General features: G+C 40.1%; 1 protein-coding gene across 1 annotated transcript in view; it reads left to right on the top strand.

The window, feature by feature from the left end:
* The window catches only part of LOC114643553 (protein NLRC5-like), a 5,922,889-nt gene that overhangs the window by 1,311,058 nt on the left and 4,593,459 nt on the right, over positions 1 to 18,372 (top strand). Inside the window, exons 11-12 of the mRNA XM_051925772.1 lie at positions 7,025 to 7,066; positions 17,297 to 17,314. Of these exons, the coding sequence (XP_051781732.1) occupies positions 7,025 to 7,066; positions 17,297 to 17,314 (60 nt within the window). The remainder of the gene's footprint in view (positions 1 to 7,024; positions 7,067 to 17,296; positions 17,315 to 18,372) is intronic.

Consider the following 18,372-nt stretch of genomic DNA (forward strand, 5'->3'; position numbering starts at 1 on the left):
CTTGACCAGGGATGAGCTCCTCCTTAATCTTTAACAGATAAACAGAATATGTGAGTAGAGTGAAGTCTGATGATTGTGATGCCCTGGCGCATACAGCTGCCCTAACCCCTGACACACACAGGCAGGACACAGGCTCAACTCAACACCTGTGTTTATTTACAGCTTTGTGCACAAAATACCAACACTGCAATACACCAACATACGGTCTCTTCTTGCCACATGTCCATCCGCCTCCACTCCTCCTCAGGCTCTTCTCTTCCTTCTGACTCTGACCCCTCAATGGGGTGAGGCTGCTCCTCTTATTCAGGTCCTGGGAGTGTTCCAGGTGGCTCACATTACCTGGAATCACTCTCAAGTGTGCTGGAGGTCCTGTATAAGGCTCTGCAATACAATACAATACAATACAGTTTATTTTTGTATAGCCCAAAATCACACATGAAGTGCCGCAATGGGCTTTAACAGGCCCTGCCTCTTGACAGCCCCTCAGCCTTGACTCTCTAAGAAGACAAGGAAAAACTCCCAAAAAAAACCTTGTAGGGAAAAATGGAAGAAACCTTGGGAAGGCAGTTCAAAGAGAGACCCCTTTCCAGGTAGGTTGGGCGTGCAGTGGGGGGTCAATACAATACAATGCAGTACACAGAACAGAACAAATTCTCAATATAGTAAGAAATAAAAAATATAAATTTTAGAAGTACAGAGCAGAATTTAACAGTAGATGATATATCCCATAATAAGATTTGGATTTGTGTAGAGTCCTGGAGACCTCATCCTTCAAGCTGCCTCCTCCATTTGGCCATTCCACGGCTGAAACAGTGCTGGGCCAGCCAATCCGATGAAAGGACCCCTCTCTCCCACGATTCCTGCGATCCTCCATCTGGGATGACTTTTCCTTAGGCAGGCAAAACAACTTGGCAGGTGGGCCATGGCACCAAGTGCCACATTTGAGTACCGAGAAGAAAAACAGAATAAGTGAGGGTTAGTATACAATTATAACTGTCATGTTACTTATGTTTAAGTGCTAATGACTAACAACAGAGATGCAGTCTTTACAGTTAATCAGCAGCTCTAGTCAGGATATGCTAAACTGAAGTAGTGAGTCTTCAGCCGGGATTTAAAAGCTGAGATTGAAGGGGCATCTCTTATAGTAGCAGGCAGACCATTCCACAGTTTAGGGGCCCTGTAACTAAAAGCTCAACCTCCCACTGTTATTTTATTAATCCTTGGAATCATAAGCAGACTGGCATCTTGAGATCTTAATGTGCGCTCAGGTTTGTAAGTCATGATAAGTTCAGACAAGTAAGCCGGACCTCGGCCATTTAATGCTTTATATGTTAAAAGAAGGATTTTGAAATCTGCCCTAAACTTAACCGGGAGCCAGTATAAGGATTTAAGAACTGGAGTTATGTGTTCGTATTTTCTTGTTCTTGTAATAATTCTTGCAGCCGCATTTTGGATTAACTGGAGGCTGTATAAAGAACAGTTTGAACATCCAGTGAACACCGCATTGCAGTAGTCAATCCTACTAGAGGTAAATGCATGAATTAGTTTCTCAGAATCCTGTTTATTTAAAAAGCGCCTTAATTTCCTAACATTTTTAAGATGGAAGAAACATGTTTTGGACAACTTTGTAATATGCGCTTTAAATGACATGCTAGAGTCAAAGATAACTCCTAGATTGCGGGCTGATTCATTAAAATTGACTGGGATTCCCATTGAGTTAAATGATGACAAAATATTGTTGTGATCAGCATCATTCCCTCCAACAATTAACATCTCTGTTTTATCTGTATTTAAAGACAAGTAGTTCTTATTCATCCACTCCTTTAATTCACTAACACAACTAATTAAAGACAACATTGGAGAAACTTCATTTGATTTAAATGAAAGGTATAACTGGGTGTCATCTGCATACGAGTGAAAATTAACATTATGTTTCCTAATGAGAGATCCCAGTGGAAGCATGTACAGTGAAAACAGTAAAGGTCCCAGTACTGAGCCCTGCAGGACACCATATTGAACTTCTGTGTATAATGAAGGAGTACTGTCAGCACATTTCTGTACATATTGGAATCGATTTGATAAGTAAGAACTAAACCAAGCGAGCACGGTGCCTGTAAGCCCAACATCATTTTCTAGCCTGTGCAGTAAAATAGAATGGTCGATGGTGTCAAATGCTGCACTTAAGTCCAACAACATAATTACAGTGGAGTTTCCTTCATCAGTGGATATCAGAATGTCGTTTACAACCCGTGTTAGTGCCGTTTCTGTACTATGACCAGTGCGAAAACCAGACTGGAATTTCTCAAATAAATTGTAATGCGTAAGGTGTGTCTGAAGCTGACTGGCGACTACTTTTTCTAGTATTTTAGAGAGAAACGGTAAATTTGAAATAGGCCTATAATTATTTAGTATATGTGGGTCAAGGTCTGACTTTTTAAGTAATGGTTTAATGACTGACACTTTTAGTGTATCAGAGACTGTGCCATGCAATAATGAACTATTGATAATGTTTAGGATAGGCGCTGCAAGAACATCCATTGCACTTTTTACTAGTTTTGTTGGCACTGGATCTAGGGAACAAGTAGTGGGCTTCATTTTAGAAATTAAACTTAAGACTTCCTGCTCAGTTACAGGATTAAAATGACTAAACTGGTGAATGCAATGTGAGACAGGGTCTGCTAAGCTAGTATTTGGTTTGTACTGTGATGCAGAGATCTGGGATCTTATATTTTTATAAGCAGCTCCCCCTGCAGCTCCCCGTGGCGGCCCACACGGAACCCAACAGGGCTTCACCAAACTCCAGCTCCTGACATGCCCTGCGGGAATCCGTGGTGCCACAGCCGCCCAGGATGGCTGCCCTCTAGTGTCCCAGGAGAGATATTGCCTCACCAATGCCCTCTCCCCAGGTCCTTCCACTCTGTTGAAGTCCCGGCCAGGTAGTGGCCGTGGTGGCCCATCACATGATGTTACAGCCAGTGAATTGAAAGAAGCAGAAAAAAAGCCAGACATGGAGCCGAGTTATCTTCATATTTCAATGATTTCTTGTGTTATTCTAGAAATTGCAAGCTGCTTAAGCTGAATGTTTTAGCCAACATTTATGTGTGGTGGACACTGATGAAAATATTCTTTTCATTTTGCTTTCAAATATTTTCCTCATTTTTAATGCTCAGGTTGTAAAAATACTTATTCTTGTTAACACTAGAATCCCTGAAGCCTATGAAAAAACTTGTAATCCCTGGCCTCCTTAAATTCCCTCACACCTCCTTACCAGAGTCTTTGTTTTGCAAATGTGTTGATCAGCACAAGCAGCAGACAGTCTGCTCACTCCCACTGAGGCAGCTGAAGTCCAGTCAGACGCAAATAGTCAGAACTGAAGTCTGGGAGTGAGGCGTCTGGAACTGTATGGAGTAAATAATATATTGTTATTTGAAATACATGCATTTCATGTGTGTTCTGTGTCTACAACGATCTGTGTAAGTGTAGGATGACAGGAAATGCAAAACTAAAACATAAACTTTTTTCATGTTATAGTAATAATGTTGAAGTGAAGTGTATGTAAATGTATGTTTTTATTCTATAATATTTATAATAATAGCAGCTCACTACTCAAAATGGTAAATGCAGGAAGGACCTGGAATTGAACCCACAACCTTTTTACTATTAGGCAGCAGGGCTTACCTCTGTACCAGCCAAGTGGACATGTCTGCCTTGTACCCTAGCCCAATTTCTTTTTCTTCTGTCATATTCTTGAATAAATGTGTACTTGTTTTTTATACCTTTTGTGAAAGTGTTTCTTTGATATTTGGACTTCAGTCTTTACACATTATACACTTTTGTCATTATTAACTCTTTTAGGGCTAATTTTTTTTGTTTCTTTTCTCCCAGGGCTGAATATTTTTCCAAAAACTCACCTTTTTAAAAAAAGAACACAAAGCAATGGTTTAACACATCAACTCAACAAAAAATATTTATTTTCACAAATGTTACTGTCTTGCATGTTGTATGAGCCTGCATACTATATGATTTCACATACATATCACATACATGTTACAAGTTACAAGTCCTGTAAAGTCTAATCTCGCTCAAAGCAGCCAATTGCATGCATTGCCACGTTGCACTCCTTACAATACGTGTTGCACTGGTGCCTCCTTTTCAATTGTCTGTTGCTGCACACAGCACAGTCAATTTTGTATTTTTTTTCTTAATATGTTGCTAGAAAGTAGCACTCAGTCAGCCTGTCTGGCGCTGCTTTTTGTGATGGCCTTCCTTGCTTTGCCAAAGGCACTGCAACATACTCTGCCAGCAAGTTGTCAACCACCATCTTGCGGAAATCTGTTGCAGTCATAGTGCTGTCACTGTTTGCCTGCTTGAACGATATATAGCCATTTGTGAATGCAATCTCACACATGCAATGGTACACAGTGTGGTACTACTTGGTAGACTCATGGCCGTAAGCGTACGACCCCAGCATCTGATCCAGTCGATCAACTCCGGCCATTTTACAGTTTTACTCCTCCAGTGCAACTGGCTTGTCCAGTTTCCTACCTTCTGGGTTTCCCATTTGACAAATGACTTTCTCACATACATTGTTAGTGTGTACTGTAGACACACAAGTCACCTGTTTGACATCGTGCTATGCCAGTGCCACCAAGTTTTCGGCCAACATGAAAACCGGATTGTCACCTCTTTTCCTCTTCAGCCAGTCTGGCTTCAACTGTGAAGGCCTGTGCCTCCTGTTCAACCTCACTGTGCCACAAGCTCCAATTCACCTGCTCTGTAGCTCCATGAACAATTCTGGTGATCTATAAAACTTGTCCAAATGTACACAACATGACCCAAATGTTCATAACCCTGAAGCAGCTCCAGCACAACCTGACTTATCAAGGGACAGTTCTCTCTTTGACAGCAGTTCTTTCCTGTATATGTGATGACTTTCAGGCAGAAATCAGTGTTTGCTTCTGCCAGTACAAAATCCTTTATGCCATACTTTGTGGGCGTGTCTAGCATATACTGGTGGAAAAAAGGCGTCCCTTGTATTTTATCATAGATTCATGCACAGACAAATCACAGCCAGTCTGATAAAATTGTTTCTATGTTGGTTCCACAATGTCAAGCAGCAGCTGAACTTTATACATGGGGTTATAGCCTGACTCGTCCCTTGGGATTTGCTTCTGGTTATCACAGAAGTGAATAAAATTTTGCAGCAGCACATACTTATCACTGGCATAACCTGTACAAAGCCACCAGGGGACAAAGCATGTTTGGACCAATGCTCCCTGAAGTTATATCGCCAATCTAATCCCATCTCTATCTGTAATGCCACAAAGCCCTTCATCCCATCTTTTGTTGTGGGTTTCCACTTTGAAAAACGAGAATGCTATTCAAAAAATTGCTCTGCCTACCTGTTTGTCTCGTCTGACAGTAGCTGAAAGGCAGCATCAGCAGAGAGCAGCCTGAAGTAGTCCAGAGGCTGGTAATCTGTCGTGTCCAACAGCAAGCCATGCCGTCTTGTGAAATCCGGTAGTCAGATTGGCTCCCACGGATCAATGTCTGGGTATTCCTCCCACGTGAACCCAGCCGTAGGTGCATCAGCTGTGTGAATGTGCTCAGCTGGCAGCTGATCATCTGGGGTGGCATCGGCTGGTGTCCGATCAGCTGATGCCACTTCTTCACTGTCTTGCTCGATCTCCTGATCACTGTCAACAAAATCAGATTCTGAAAAATCAGAGTCTGACTCAGCGATAATGCGCAAAGCATCATCTGCTGAGTATTTTGTTTTCTGCACTCGCTTTGCTCCCTCATGAGATGTCGATGCCATCTTGCCTTTGTTTACTTTTCGTAACTCACTCGCACACACAGATTAGATGCTGAGTCAATGAGTCTAACATTCCTCCAAGCAGAGAGGGAATGCCTGTGACGTAACAGTGAGTTTTGTCGGCATTAACAGCTGATTGTCGCCCTCTACCCCTGGATGTCAACTTTTGTCGAATTGAGCTCTCAACCTCTCCTGTCGACAAAAGTCGACATCTACCCTAAAAGAGCTAATATAACATGAAACAAGTTTCTGTTAAGCATTTCTTGCCTCACATTTCCTGTGATCCTACATTTACCCAAATCTTTGTAGACATGGAACACAACAATGTACTGTATGTATTCCAAATTACAATGTTTTATTTATTGTAGAAAATTCCAGGCACCTCACACCTAGTTAAACAGATTTGAGCTCTGAGAATTTTGTATCCGACTTCAGCTGCGTTGGTGGGGGTTGATAGGATAGCAGGCTGCTTGTGCTGATCAATAACATTTACAACACAAAAGACGCTGATGGGGAGGTGTGAAGGGATTTAAGGGGTGGCCAAGATTGCGATTATTTTCATAGGCTTCAGGGATTCTAGTGTTAAAGTCACATTTCCATCCAACCCTCTGTATCATCGGTGCCCATTCAAAGGTCCCAGCACATTCATTCACGTCCCCTACGACTCTCCTGAAGCTTTTCTTTTCTGGACGTTTGTCTGTACCTCTCTTACCAAGATCCTTTCCTTTCATGCTCATACCTTTTGGAAATTTCTGCTCCCTTTCTTTCTTTCTTTCTTTCTTTCTTTCTTTCTTTCTTTCTTTCTTTCTTTCTTTCTTTCTTTCTTTCTCTTATTTTTCCAGTGAAGGCTTTTCTTTCTTGGCACAATGGCTGTCAATCTCACAGTGGTTTCCAGATGGAAGGACCTCGGTATTAATGAACTGCCCCTTGAGTTAAAAGGACAGATGGAGGTGGAAGACTGGACAGCCAAGTCTCCGTGCTGAGCTTTTCTCTCTTTGTCTGTCTCTACTCAGGTGTTGGCATGTTGGGGACCTCTAGTGATCACACTGGTAGCACAGTATTAGCATTCCTGGGCTGTGGGGTGGGCACTACTGGGGTTTTCTTCTTATAAATATACTTTATTATTAGCTTAATTTTGTTTTTTTTCCTTTTATTCTAATAACAATCTGATACAGAAAAGTCACATTTTAATGTTCTCTTTTTACACAGCAGTTGACATTCTCCCTGTCTGGAACCTGCGCAAAGAAATTGGTAAGCAGAATGTTTCTTTAAAATTTATAGAAGTGCAAAAAAGCAAAAAAATAAAAGTGAAGAAGTAATGTTTGAAAATGGCAGATTCCTGTTTTATACTTCTTAACAGAGGCTCTGGTAGTTAATATGTCCACACAAACCTGCTTAAAGTTCCCAAAAATTAGAAAGAGCGTGTTTGGTTATCATTGTGGAAGGAATGGATGACAGCTGTGATGTTTCCACTTTAAAGGCCAGCAGGGCACAGGCTTGGTTTTATTTATTCAAAGCACCTTACAAAAAGAGGTCTACATAATGGAGTAATCATCACTCTAGGGAATGCTTAAGACCACATGTGACAGGACAAGGGGACAAAGCTGATCATCACAAGTGAAAACCTTTAATACTAGAATTACCAGAGCCTATGAAAAAACTCATAAATCCGGCCCACCTTAAATCCATTCGCACCTCTCCGTCAGTGTCTTTTGTCCTGTAATTGTGCCGTTTAAGACAAGCAGCAAGCAGCCTGCTATTCCATCCCCCACCGACTTAGAACGAGCACAAACTTTTCCCAGCTCATGTCTTGATTATCTGGGAGTGAAGTGCTGGAGTTTTAGAGTGGAAATAATAGATCGTTATTTGGAACACATGCATTTCATGTGTGTTCCGTTTCTACAATAATCTGTGTAAACACATCGTTAAAACAGAAACTTTTTCATATTTTAGTAATAAATGTTATAAAATGTAGGCAGAAACTATAGAATATGTGAAGCCTGAAGTCCAAAGATCAAATAAACACTTTCACAAAAGTGTCAAAGAACAAACTACAACTTCAATGGCGTAGCGGTAAGATTTGCTGACTTGTAATCAAGAGTCCCCCGGTTTGATCCCCACTGCCTCCTGTATTTGTCATTTTCAGTAGTGAGCTGCTCTTATTGTTAATATTATACAGTACACACATACATTTAGTTTGCATCTGTAACAGACCGTGTATATTTATAGGACTTGTAAAAGTTACTGCTTTTTTTTCACTTTTATTTTCTCAGTCACGATCATGATACATACTACCCCCTAGGGATTTGACGCTGTTAGTTTTTATTTGAAACTGGGAATAACTGTAGATGTGAGTGGTGTTTTGAAGCAATGGAACTGGACATTCTCTGATCTGGAGGGATAAAAGCTGACACACAAACGCTGGCAAATCTGCCTTCTTCGTATTTCACTGTCACTTGATTTTTTTATTCAGTTTTATTGAGTGTTCCTGCTCACGCTGAATTAGTGTGCACCTTATGGTGTATGATGCCAAAAAAACAAAAAAACACAGAGACGTAGGTATATATGATATTTGGAATTATTCATTTTATGACCTGTGTAGTACATTTCGGAAAACATTGTGGCATGGATGCACATTATTCATATTATTCATATTCATTCGCATAACATCTTGCGGTTTGTAATCAGTGATCGCGTGTTTTTTTCCCCCATCTTGCCAGTCCCCACATGTTGCTGTTTCTTTTGTACTCCAGGACATGCAGAGGATAGAATAGTACAGAGCAGTAACTTCAGCGCTATATACAATCATCAAATTCAAATGTTAACAGTTCACACACACGCAAGGACCGTCCTTCATTTACGACGTGTGTACCTGTTACAATGCACACACTTCTCTCTATGCTGTGGTTTCTATTACACACCTGAAAGAAAGAGACAATATATGTGGCATTTTGAAGAAATCATTTTATGACCTGAATAGTACCAACCAGAAAACATCATCGCACTAATGCTTTTTATTTGAAAATGAACAGCGTCAGATTGGGTGTGAATTTATGTCTGGCGCTGTTACTTAGAGTCGGATCAGGAGGGGTGGAGTGAGGTAGGGGGGGTGTTAGAGCATGATCGTGATTGAGAGAATAAAACTGAAAAAAGCTAACTTTTACAAGTACCATAAATTTATACCCAAAGTGCCATACATTTGTCTTTTTCTTTTTTTCTCCGTGCTGCGTTGGCATCATGCACCAGAAGGTGTGAGCTTCTTCAGTGCAGCAGGATCGATGCACATGTACTGTGCAAGGCATGTACGGGGGCCACTGAGAAAAGAAGAGTGTTCATGGCTCACCTTGCAGAGGAACATTGTCATCGCATCTTACTAGAAAAGGCGATGGAAAAAGAAAAGGAGGATGCAACATCAACAAGCTTCTATTCCAAGACAGCTGCTCCCCCGAGGAAAGTAAACTGAGTCAGCGTCAGGCACCCCTTCAGTGTAATAGTAACCACAGTATAGAGAGAAGTGTGCGCATTGCAACAGGTACACATGTCGTAAATGTAGGAAGGACGGTCCTTGTGTGTGTGTGAACTGTTAACATTTGAATCTGATGATTGCATATAGCGTTGAACTGACCTCTCTCTACTATTCTTTCCTCTGCATATCCTGGTGTACAAAAGAAACAGCAACATGTGGGGACTGCATGGGCAAGATTGGAAAAAGAAACATGCGGTCACTGATTACAAACTGCAAGATGTTATGCGAATGAATATGAATAATATGAATAATGTTGCATCCGTGGCACAATGTTTTCCGAAATGTACTATACAGGTCATAAAATCAATAATTCCAAATATCATATATACTTATGTCTCTGTTTTTTTGGGTTTTTTTTGACATCATAGACCATAAGGTGCACTCTAATTCAGCATGAGCAGGAACACTCAATAAAACTGAATAAAAAAATCAAGTGACGGTGAGATACGAAGAAGGCAGATTCGCCAGAGTTTGTGTGTCAGCTTTTATCCCTCCAGATGAGAGAATGTCCAGTTCCATTGTCTCAAAACACCACTCACATCTACAGTTATTCCTTTTCAAATAAAAAATAACAGCGTCAGCTCCCTGGGTTGGGGGCGGTAGTATGTATCATGATCGTGATTTAGAGATAAGTAAAAAAAACGGTAACTTTCACAAATCCTATAAATGTAAACCGTCTGTTACAGATGCAAACCAAATGTATGTGTGTACTGTATAATATTAAAAATAACAGCAGCTCACTACTGAAAACGGCAACTATAGGAGTAAGTGGGCATCGAACTGGGGACTCTTGATTACAAGTCAGCAAATCTTATCGCTACGCCACGGAATATTATATAATAATATAATAATTAATATTATATAATACACGCATACACTTAACTTGTGTCTGTAACAGCCGCTGTACATTTATAGGATTTGTAAAAGTTAGCTTTTTTTTCACTTTTATTCTCTCACTCACGATCACGATACAACACCCCAGGGATCTGACGCTGTTAGTTTTGGAACTGGACATTCTCTCATCTGGAGGGATTAAAGCTGACACACAAACGCTGGCGAATCTGCCTTCTTTGTATCTCACTGTCACTTGATTTTTTTATTCAGTTTTATTGAGTGTTCCTGCTCATGTTGAATTAGTGTGCACCTTATGGTGTATGATGTAAAAAAAAACAAAAAAACACAGACGTAGGTATATATGATATTTGGAATTATTCATTTTATGACCTGTATAGTACATTTCGGAAAACTTTGTGGCATGGGTGCAACATTATTCATATTATTCATATTTATTCGCATAACATCTTGCGGTTTGTAATCAGTGATTGCGTGTTTTTTTTCCCCGATCTTGCCAGTCCCCATGTGTTGCTGTTTCTTTTGTACTCCAGGACATGCAGAGGATAGAATAGTACAGAGCAGTAACTTCAGCGCTATATGCAATCATCAGATTCAAATGTTAACTGTTCACACACACGCAAGGATCGTCTTTCCTACATTTACGACATGTGTACCTGTTACAGTGTACTGTACACACTTCTCTCTATGCTGTGGTTCCTATTAAGCACCTGAAAGAAAGAGACAATATATGTGAAAACATCATCGCACTAATGCAATATTATTTGAAAACGAACAGCGTCAGATCAGGTGTGGATTTATGTTGGCGCTCTTACTGAAAGAAAAAAAAGATGAACATGTGCGTTGATCCTGCAGCACTGAATAAGCTCACACGCTCTAACAACCCCCCCAAAAAGAGCAGCTTACTATTGAAAACAGCAAATATAAGAGTGAGTGGGGATCGAACCAATGACTCTTGATCACACTTGGATTGCGTCTGTACTTGCGCTGTATCCTAGAGTCAGATCGGGGTTGGGGGGCGGGGGTGTTACAGTGCGTGAGCTTATTCAGAGCTGCGGGATCAACGCACATGTTGATCTTTATTTTCTTTCAGTAATAGCGCCAACATATATCCACACCTAATCTGATGCTGTTCGTTTTCAAATAATTACTTACTGCTCTGTACTATTCTATCCTCTGCATGTCCTGGAGTACAAAAGAAACAGCAACATGTGGGGACTGGCAAGATCGGGAAAAAAAAACAACGCTCAGTCACTGATTACAAACCGCAAGATGTTATGCAAATGAATATGAATAATATGAATAATGTTGCATTCGTGCCACAAAGTTTTCCGAAATGTACTATACAGGTCATAAAACGAATAATTCCACATATCATATATACCTAAGTCTGTGTTTTTTTGTTTTTTTGACATCATACACCATAAAGTGCACACTAATTCAGCGTGAGCAGGAACACTTAATAAAACTGAATAAAAGAAAAATCAAGTGACGGTGAGATACGAAGAAGGCAGATTCACCTGCGTTTGAGTGTCAGCTTTTATATCCTCCAGATAAGAGAATGTCCAGTTCCATTGTTTCAAAACACCACTCATATCTCCAGTTATTCCGTTTCAAATAAAAACTAACAGCGTCAGTATCCCTGGGTGGGGGGGAGGTAGTATGTATCATGATCGTGATTTAGAGAGAATAAAAGTAAAAAAAAACGGTAACTTTTACAAGTCCTATAAATGCACACCGTGTGTTACAGATGCAAACCAAATTTATGTGAGTACTGTATAATATTAACAAAAGGAGCAGCTGACTACTGAAAACGGCAAATAGGAGTGAGTGGGGATCGCACCGGTGACTCTTGATTACAAGTCAGCAAATCTTACTGCTACACCACGGAAGCTGCTGTCTTGTCCTTGACCCTTTTGTGAAAGTGTTTACTTGATCTTTGGACTTCAGGCTTCACACATTATATAGTTTATGTCTACATTTTGTCATTTACTACAAAAATATGAAAACGTTTCTGTTTTAACAATGTGTTTACACAGATTACTGTAGAAACAGGACACACATGAAATGCGTGTGTTCCAAATAGCGATCTATTATTTCCACTCTAAAACTCCAGCACTTCACTCCCAGATAATCAAACAAGGCATGAGCTGGGAGAACATAGTGAACGTTCTAACTCGGTGAGGAGATAGAATAGCAGGCTGCTTGCTGCTCGTGTTAATCGGCACATTTAGAAAACAAAAGAGAGCTGAGAATGGTTTTAAGGTGGGCCGATCTACGAGTTTATTCATAGGCTCTGGCAATTCTAGTGTTAAACCAAACAGAACAACACAAGACATGTTAATCTTTCCTTAGTTACAAGAACTCATCAAAGCCATCGTCAGTCAGATGTATTGTACATCCACAGAACAAGGGAGGCTTTAAAAGCTTCTTAAAGACTCTGAGGGAGTCAGCAGTTGGTAAGGAGGTGGGCTGCTTGCTTCACCAGACAGGAGCTACACATGCAGAGAGTCTGGATTGAGATTTGATGCCAGGCAGAGATGTCATCACCAGATACCATTCATAAGTAGAGCTGAGTGGCTGAAGAGTGGTCCCCATATACAAAGGTGATGGCTACTCTGTAGGCAACCATAAATGGTTTCAAGTTAATGTGTACTTTTACAATGTGGACATCTGTAAAGTTCAGTGACATGATGTGCTGCTGCATTTTCAACCATCTGCTGTGGCTTGGTGGCACATGCTAGTATTCTGTCAGTAGAGAGTTGCAGAAGTCCTAATATGCCAAGACCAAAGCCTGGACCAGCAGTTGTGCTGTATACTCCATCAGATATGATCTGAATATGTGGGTGTTATATGGAGTGAATCTGTGAGTCCAAGTGACAGTTGCAACATGATCAGTAAAGGACAGCTGGTCATCAATCACTGCCCCAAAGTTGCGTACCAACTTGGCAAGTGTTAGCGATAGTGAGGCGAGCTGAACAGAGATGGGGTGTTGAATAGACAGGCAGGCTGTAATAATAAGAAGGTCTGCCTTTGCTAGCTTTAGCTGGAGATGGTGCTCCTTCATCCAGGCTGAAATATGAGTGAGATTCTAACTTATTATTAAAGTGTTTAGAACAGCCCTCAGCTTTGTCTTCTTAGATATTTTTTCCCGTTTTTCATCCTATTCTGCAATGTCATTTCGTATTCCTTTTTGTAGAAATTGAAATTATCTTTGTGCCAGGTGCAGCCAGTCTGTTTTTAGCTTATGGCTCTCACTTTATTGGCCTGTCGTGTTCTCGGTTTCCCCTTTGCTGTAGGCACACGTGCAGCCTGAACTTTCCAGTTTATTATTGGGTCCTGAAGGCAGGAGCTCGGCTTTAAAATGGCCACTGTCTTCTTTTTAATTGAACGCTTGCACTTTTGGTCTGAGATTTTTCAGCCAAGGCTATGCAGCAAAGAGCTACAAAATTCCAAGATCATTTGCTCCATTAAAATTAACCACAGTTATCTGAAAAGAGAAAGGAGATCAATATGAGGAATGTATTGACCACAAAAGATGATGCTGAGCGCCATCTTGAGCTTTACCCACCACTGAAGAGGGCTTTCTGGTGGCACTGCACTTGAATACAAGCCAGCAGTGTGAGGCTCCTGTTTCAAATAAGCACATCATGTTTTATATGCACAATGTTCATGCCAAAGATGCCTCTGAATAGTAGATGGGGTATATGGACATATTGGCCTTCAAGAAGTTATACTCTGGTTGGTCTTGACCTCTGGATGTTTCTGGAACATTCTGCTTATAGTAGAATTGCTCATCTCTTTCTAGTCCAAATGTAATGTGTCCTCTTTACACTGCAAATCATTTTTCAGGTTCTGATTGATCCCATCAGCCTGTCCTTTGCACTCTGAGAGGTGCCATGAAGTTTAACTTTATACCAAACTCTGTTGGACCCCAATAAGAAAAACTGATTTTGAGCATTCATATAGACAAACATTTATTCTTTATGAAGATTTGCATTAATCCTTTAGCCGGCAGTAGATAAAGTAGTTAACCTTTAAAATATGTTCACTAAGAGCAGAAAAGTGGTAAGGCTTTATTAAGGCAATAGGTCAAATAACAAACCCTTGGTGATATCTTCCCATACGCTGCTTTGTAACAACCATAGTGGATAATGGCTGTTAAGTTTGGGTCAATCATGTATTTCACAGGCTCTAACATAATTATTTGTCTCTACATGACAGTGGATCCCCAATATGGTCTTCAAAATTCCAGGATGACCAGACTTGGAGATACAAGACCACAGTCTAACACTTCCCAGTGGGCCGCTTCAACAATAAACTTTAATGGCTCTGGAAGTCCCACAGGAAGAGCTTTGTTTTCTTGAGCCTTCCTTCATTTTATTAACTGTCTCATTTACGTGAAATGTTGTCATTAAATTCTCTGGCTCAGAATTGGTCACATCAAATATCAGGAGTCTATGTGTGGCTTGGCATTCTTGCCTTCAGTTTTATATGAAATGACAAAGTTAAATTGTCAAATGAATAAAAGCCTGTATGGCTTGTCGAGCCCTCAGCCACTCACTAGTTTTCAAGCGCTCAAGATTTTCGAATGGTGAAGACCCTAAAACTTTGTTTAGTACCCCTCAAACTGGTGCCTTCTTTACTCCAAGGTTAATTTAATGGTAATTTTGAATTTCCTACATTATTGTTAGCATATCTGCAGCTGAGCTAAATTAACATGAACACAAATTAAAATAACTTTCCAATATCAGGAAAACATCTCAGTAGTGTCAGTGCGGCCACACAAGTGGAGTGTTAACCTTCAGGTCAAATGGAACACCAGCGCTGTAGTTTTTTTTTTCAATAAAACTAATATTGCTTTGACTGAATTGATTTTTTACGACCCTCTTCTGCTTCTTTCTCTCGCACAAATGAACACCATGTCACACCATGTCATCTTATAGTCCTTCAGAAAATCCAATTCAGAATGCAGACAGAAGAGCAGCAGAAAAGGTTATATACAGTATTCTGTCACCTACTGGGCATTTGGTCTGTTTAACATTCACCAGTCGCCTGGTGACTACAGCTGGCATTTCTGGGTATCAGCAGGTCTTGCAGGAGCAAAAGAAAATGTTACAGTAAAGGTGATGATTGTCGCTTATCTTAGTCACTCTGTAAAGATTTTTGCCTATCAGATATTATGAGTGTTAATTTTTTATTTTTAGTAACAAAACTACCAGGCTGTAAGTCAAAGACGAGCTGCCATTGACATGTGAGGTCCCTACAAGTTTGATGGTCTCCCAACTGGAATCTGTGGCCCTTGAAAGTAAATGACAGGACTGCTGACACACATAGAGAGGGGAAAAGGGAAAAGTCCCCAGCCATAGTTATCCTACATTATTATAACTAAACACATTTTATTAAACAAAATTAAAAATTCAGTTGAGATAAATGTAAAAATGAAAACATGGAAACTGTATAATGTATAATCTAAAAATGAAACATAACAAAAAAGACAAAAATTAAACAAAACATTAATTACCCAAACATCCATAATCCACAGGCCGAATCAAAAAGAACAAAGCAATAAGTTAAAAAAAATGCAAATATAAACTGGTCAAAAAAAAAAAAAAAAACTTTGAAAAAGTACAAAGAGAAGCCTGAAGGTAAAGAAATACTAACGTCAGTCCCCCAGAGGAGCATCGGAAGGTGTCAGCCAACTGGGGCCTGTCATTGAATAACAGGCCCAACTTCCAACCCAAAGTTAGATGATTAAAGTACACAAAGAGGACCAGCTAGAAGACAACAGGAGAAGAAGAAGATACCTCAAAAGGGGTAGCAGTAACAGAACACTTCAAATAAGAAGAATTACAAAAACAGAATACAAAAAATAATCAAACCCCAAGGTACACGAGAGACTTGGAGCTGCTCAGAGGTCAGCATGGCTGGTGTGAGCTCAGACGTTCAAGTCGATGGTCTGCTTTAATTATTTTGTAGGATAAGAAAGAAACGACTGACCTCTGGGTCCCTCACATGAAATGATCTGTAAGTTTAGTAACATTCAAGCAAGGACTAGAGATGAATCTTCATACAAACTATGTTTTTAAACGAGTGACAGAGCTCAGTTCAGGAGGACATCCTTTTATGGGCTTTCTAAATGAATTGTTTAGGATGTTAGCTAATGTCAAAGTAAAAAACAAACATTCAAATACCAAACCAAAATCAGAGCCAAAACAAAGTACACCAACACCAAAATGCTTTCTGTAATTATTTATCGTTTTAGGCACTTTTTTTGTAATCTTTATTTTAATACATTTAACCACACAGCACCATAGCAACTTAACACACAAAATGGCTGCAGTTATAAAATGTAGAAAAACAAAATGGAGGCCTTCAGGTTAGTTTATGTGAACTTCACGCTTTTACAGTCTAACAATTATTACACTACATTAATAAGTGCTTTTACAGTTGCATATCCCCCAGCATTCTTTAGTCTTATTTGCATATATCCCAGTATCTTATTCCTCTTGATAAACATTCAGTCATTCCTGAGTCATTATCATATGTGTTTGTTGACCCATTTCTCTGTCACTTAAACACTAGAATCCCTGAAGCCTACAAAAAGCCTACCGCCCACCTTAAATTCCTTCACACCTCCTCATCAGTGTCTTTTGTTTTACAAACGTGTCGATCAGCACAAGCAGTCTGCTGTAATATCCCACCCCACCCCATCCCCAACCAACCTGATGAAGCAGACGTCTCCCAGCTCAATTCTCTTTATCTTGGTGTGAGGTACCTGGAGTTATAGAAGGTAAATAATATGTCTTCATTTAAAATACATGCATTTCATGAGTGTTCCATGTTTACAAAGATCTGGGTAAGTGTAGGATCTGAGGAACTGGAGGTGATTTGTTAAAGATGGGCAAGATAATTGAAGGAACTTCCTAAGAGCAGCTTATGGTTATCATTTGTGTGAAACTGAAATAACAGAATTTATAAAAATGGAGAGCAGACTTTCAGAAATGAAGAATCTAATTAAATTGATCAAACAGAAGCCTCTTGTGATGATGTGGACATTGTTAATCAACTCACTGTCATTCATGTCTATTTCTTTTTTTCAGAGATGGCACAGCATCCAGGTAAGTCTCCACTTTTGTTATTTGGATTATTTTTCAATCCTGTAATTCAACAATAGAGTCAACCATGGACCACCCAGCATGTCATAGAATAAATGCTGCTCAGTAAGGCATCACAGATGTCACAGGCAGTTTGCTCCAACTGGAAGAGCCCACCTGAACTTGTGTGAAATCAGCTGGTGGGCCTCAAGTTGAAGTTGCTAGCTTAATTAGAGCAGCCACTTGATCTGATTGGGTGTTTGGACTAAATGGGAGGGGGGAGTGAAGGTTTATGAAGGGGGCGGAGACTAAAAGAGCAGGGGTGTTGTGCATTTATGACCAAAATATAATAAACATTAAGGATAAAAGGAATTTATGACAAAGAAGAGAAATTCTTAGAAAGGATGAAAATGAATAAAAGGATTTAAAGATGTTAATAAGCTGGTGCCAGTAATGCAACCCAGAGAAGAAATAAGAAACAAAGAATCCATTAAAAAAAAAACAGAAAGTGACCTTCCATCTATAAACCGACAGTGTGAGGTGCACAAAATGTACATTAAGGTGAAAAACGCAGGCTTCCTGCAAAAGGCAAACGGGTGGGAGAGTGCGACTGGTAATGTGCTCTCTTATGAAGGTGAGCTGGCATGGGGTTGCAGTCAGTACTCAGTTCTGTTGCCTTAAGCACACAGCAGTCTGGATTTGAGTCCAGCACACGGTGGTGGTCTGTGTGGACTCTGCATGTTCTCCCCATCTCTCTCTGTTTTTTCACTCCTGATTGGTCAGCTTTTTCAAACCACACCCCAATTTGTGTATTAAGTAATTGGCAGTTCTAAATGTCCTCATGTTTCATTTTCCACTGTAATTGTATTAGACTTTTCAAATTGCATTTGCTAGGAAGAACTAAGAAAGGCTCAACTCTAAATAAGAACAATGGAGGAGCAGGTAACAGGACAACCACACGACCCACACACGTCAACCTCACTGGGCTTTCATTCCACACTGAGTTATCAGGCTGAACTCCAGTTATTTCCATAAAGCAATACATTGGGCCCTCTGAAGTTACCTTTAAAAACACCCAAAAG

The sequence above is a fragment of the Erpetoichthys calabaricus genome, chromosome 4 (genome assembly GCF_900747795.2).
Source record: "Erpetoichthys calabaricus chromosome 4, fErpCal1.3, whole genome shotgun sequence".
NCBI classification, from domain to species: Eukaryota; Metazoa; Chordata; class Cladistia; order Polypteriformes; family Polypteridae; genus Erpetoichthys; species Erpetoichthys calabaricus.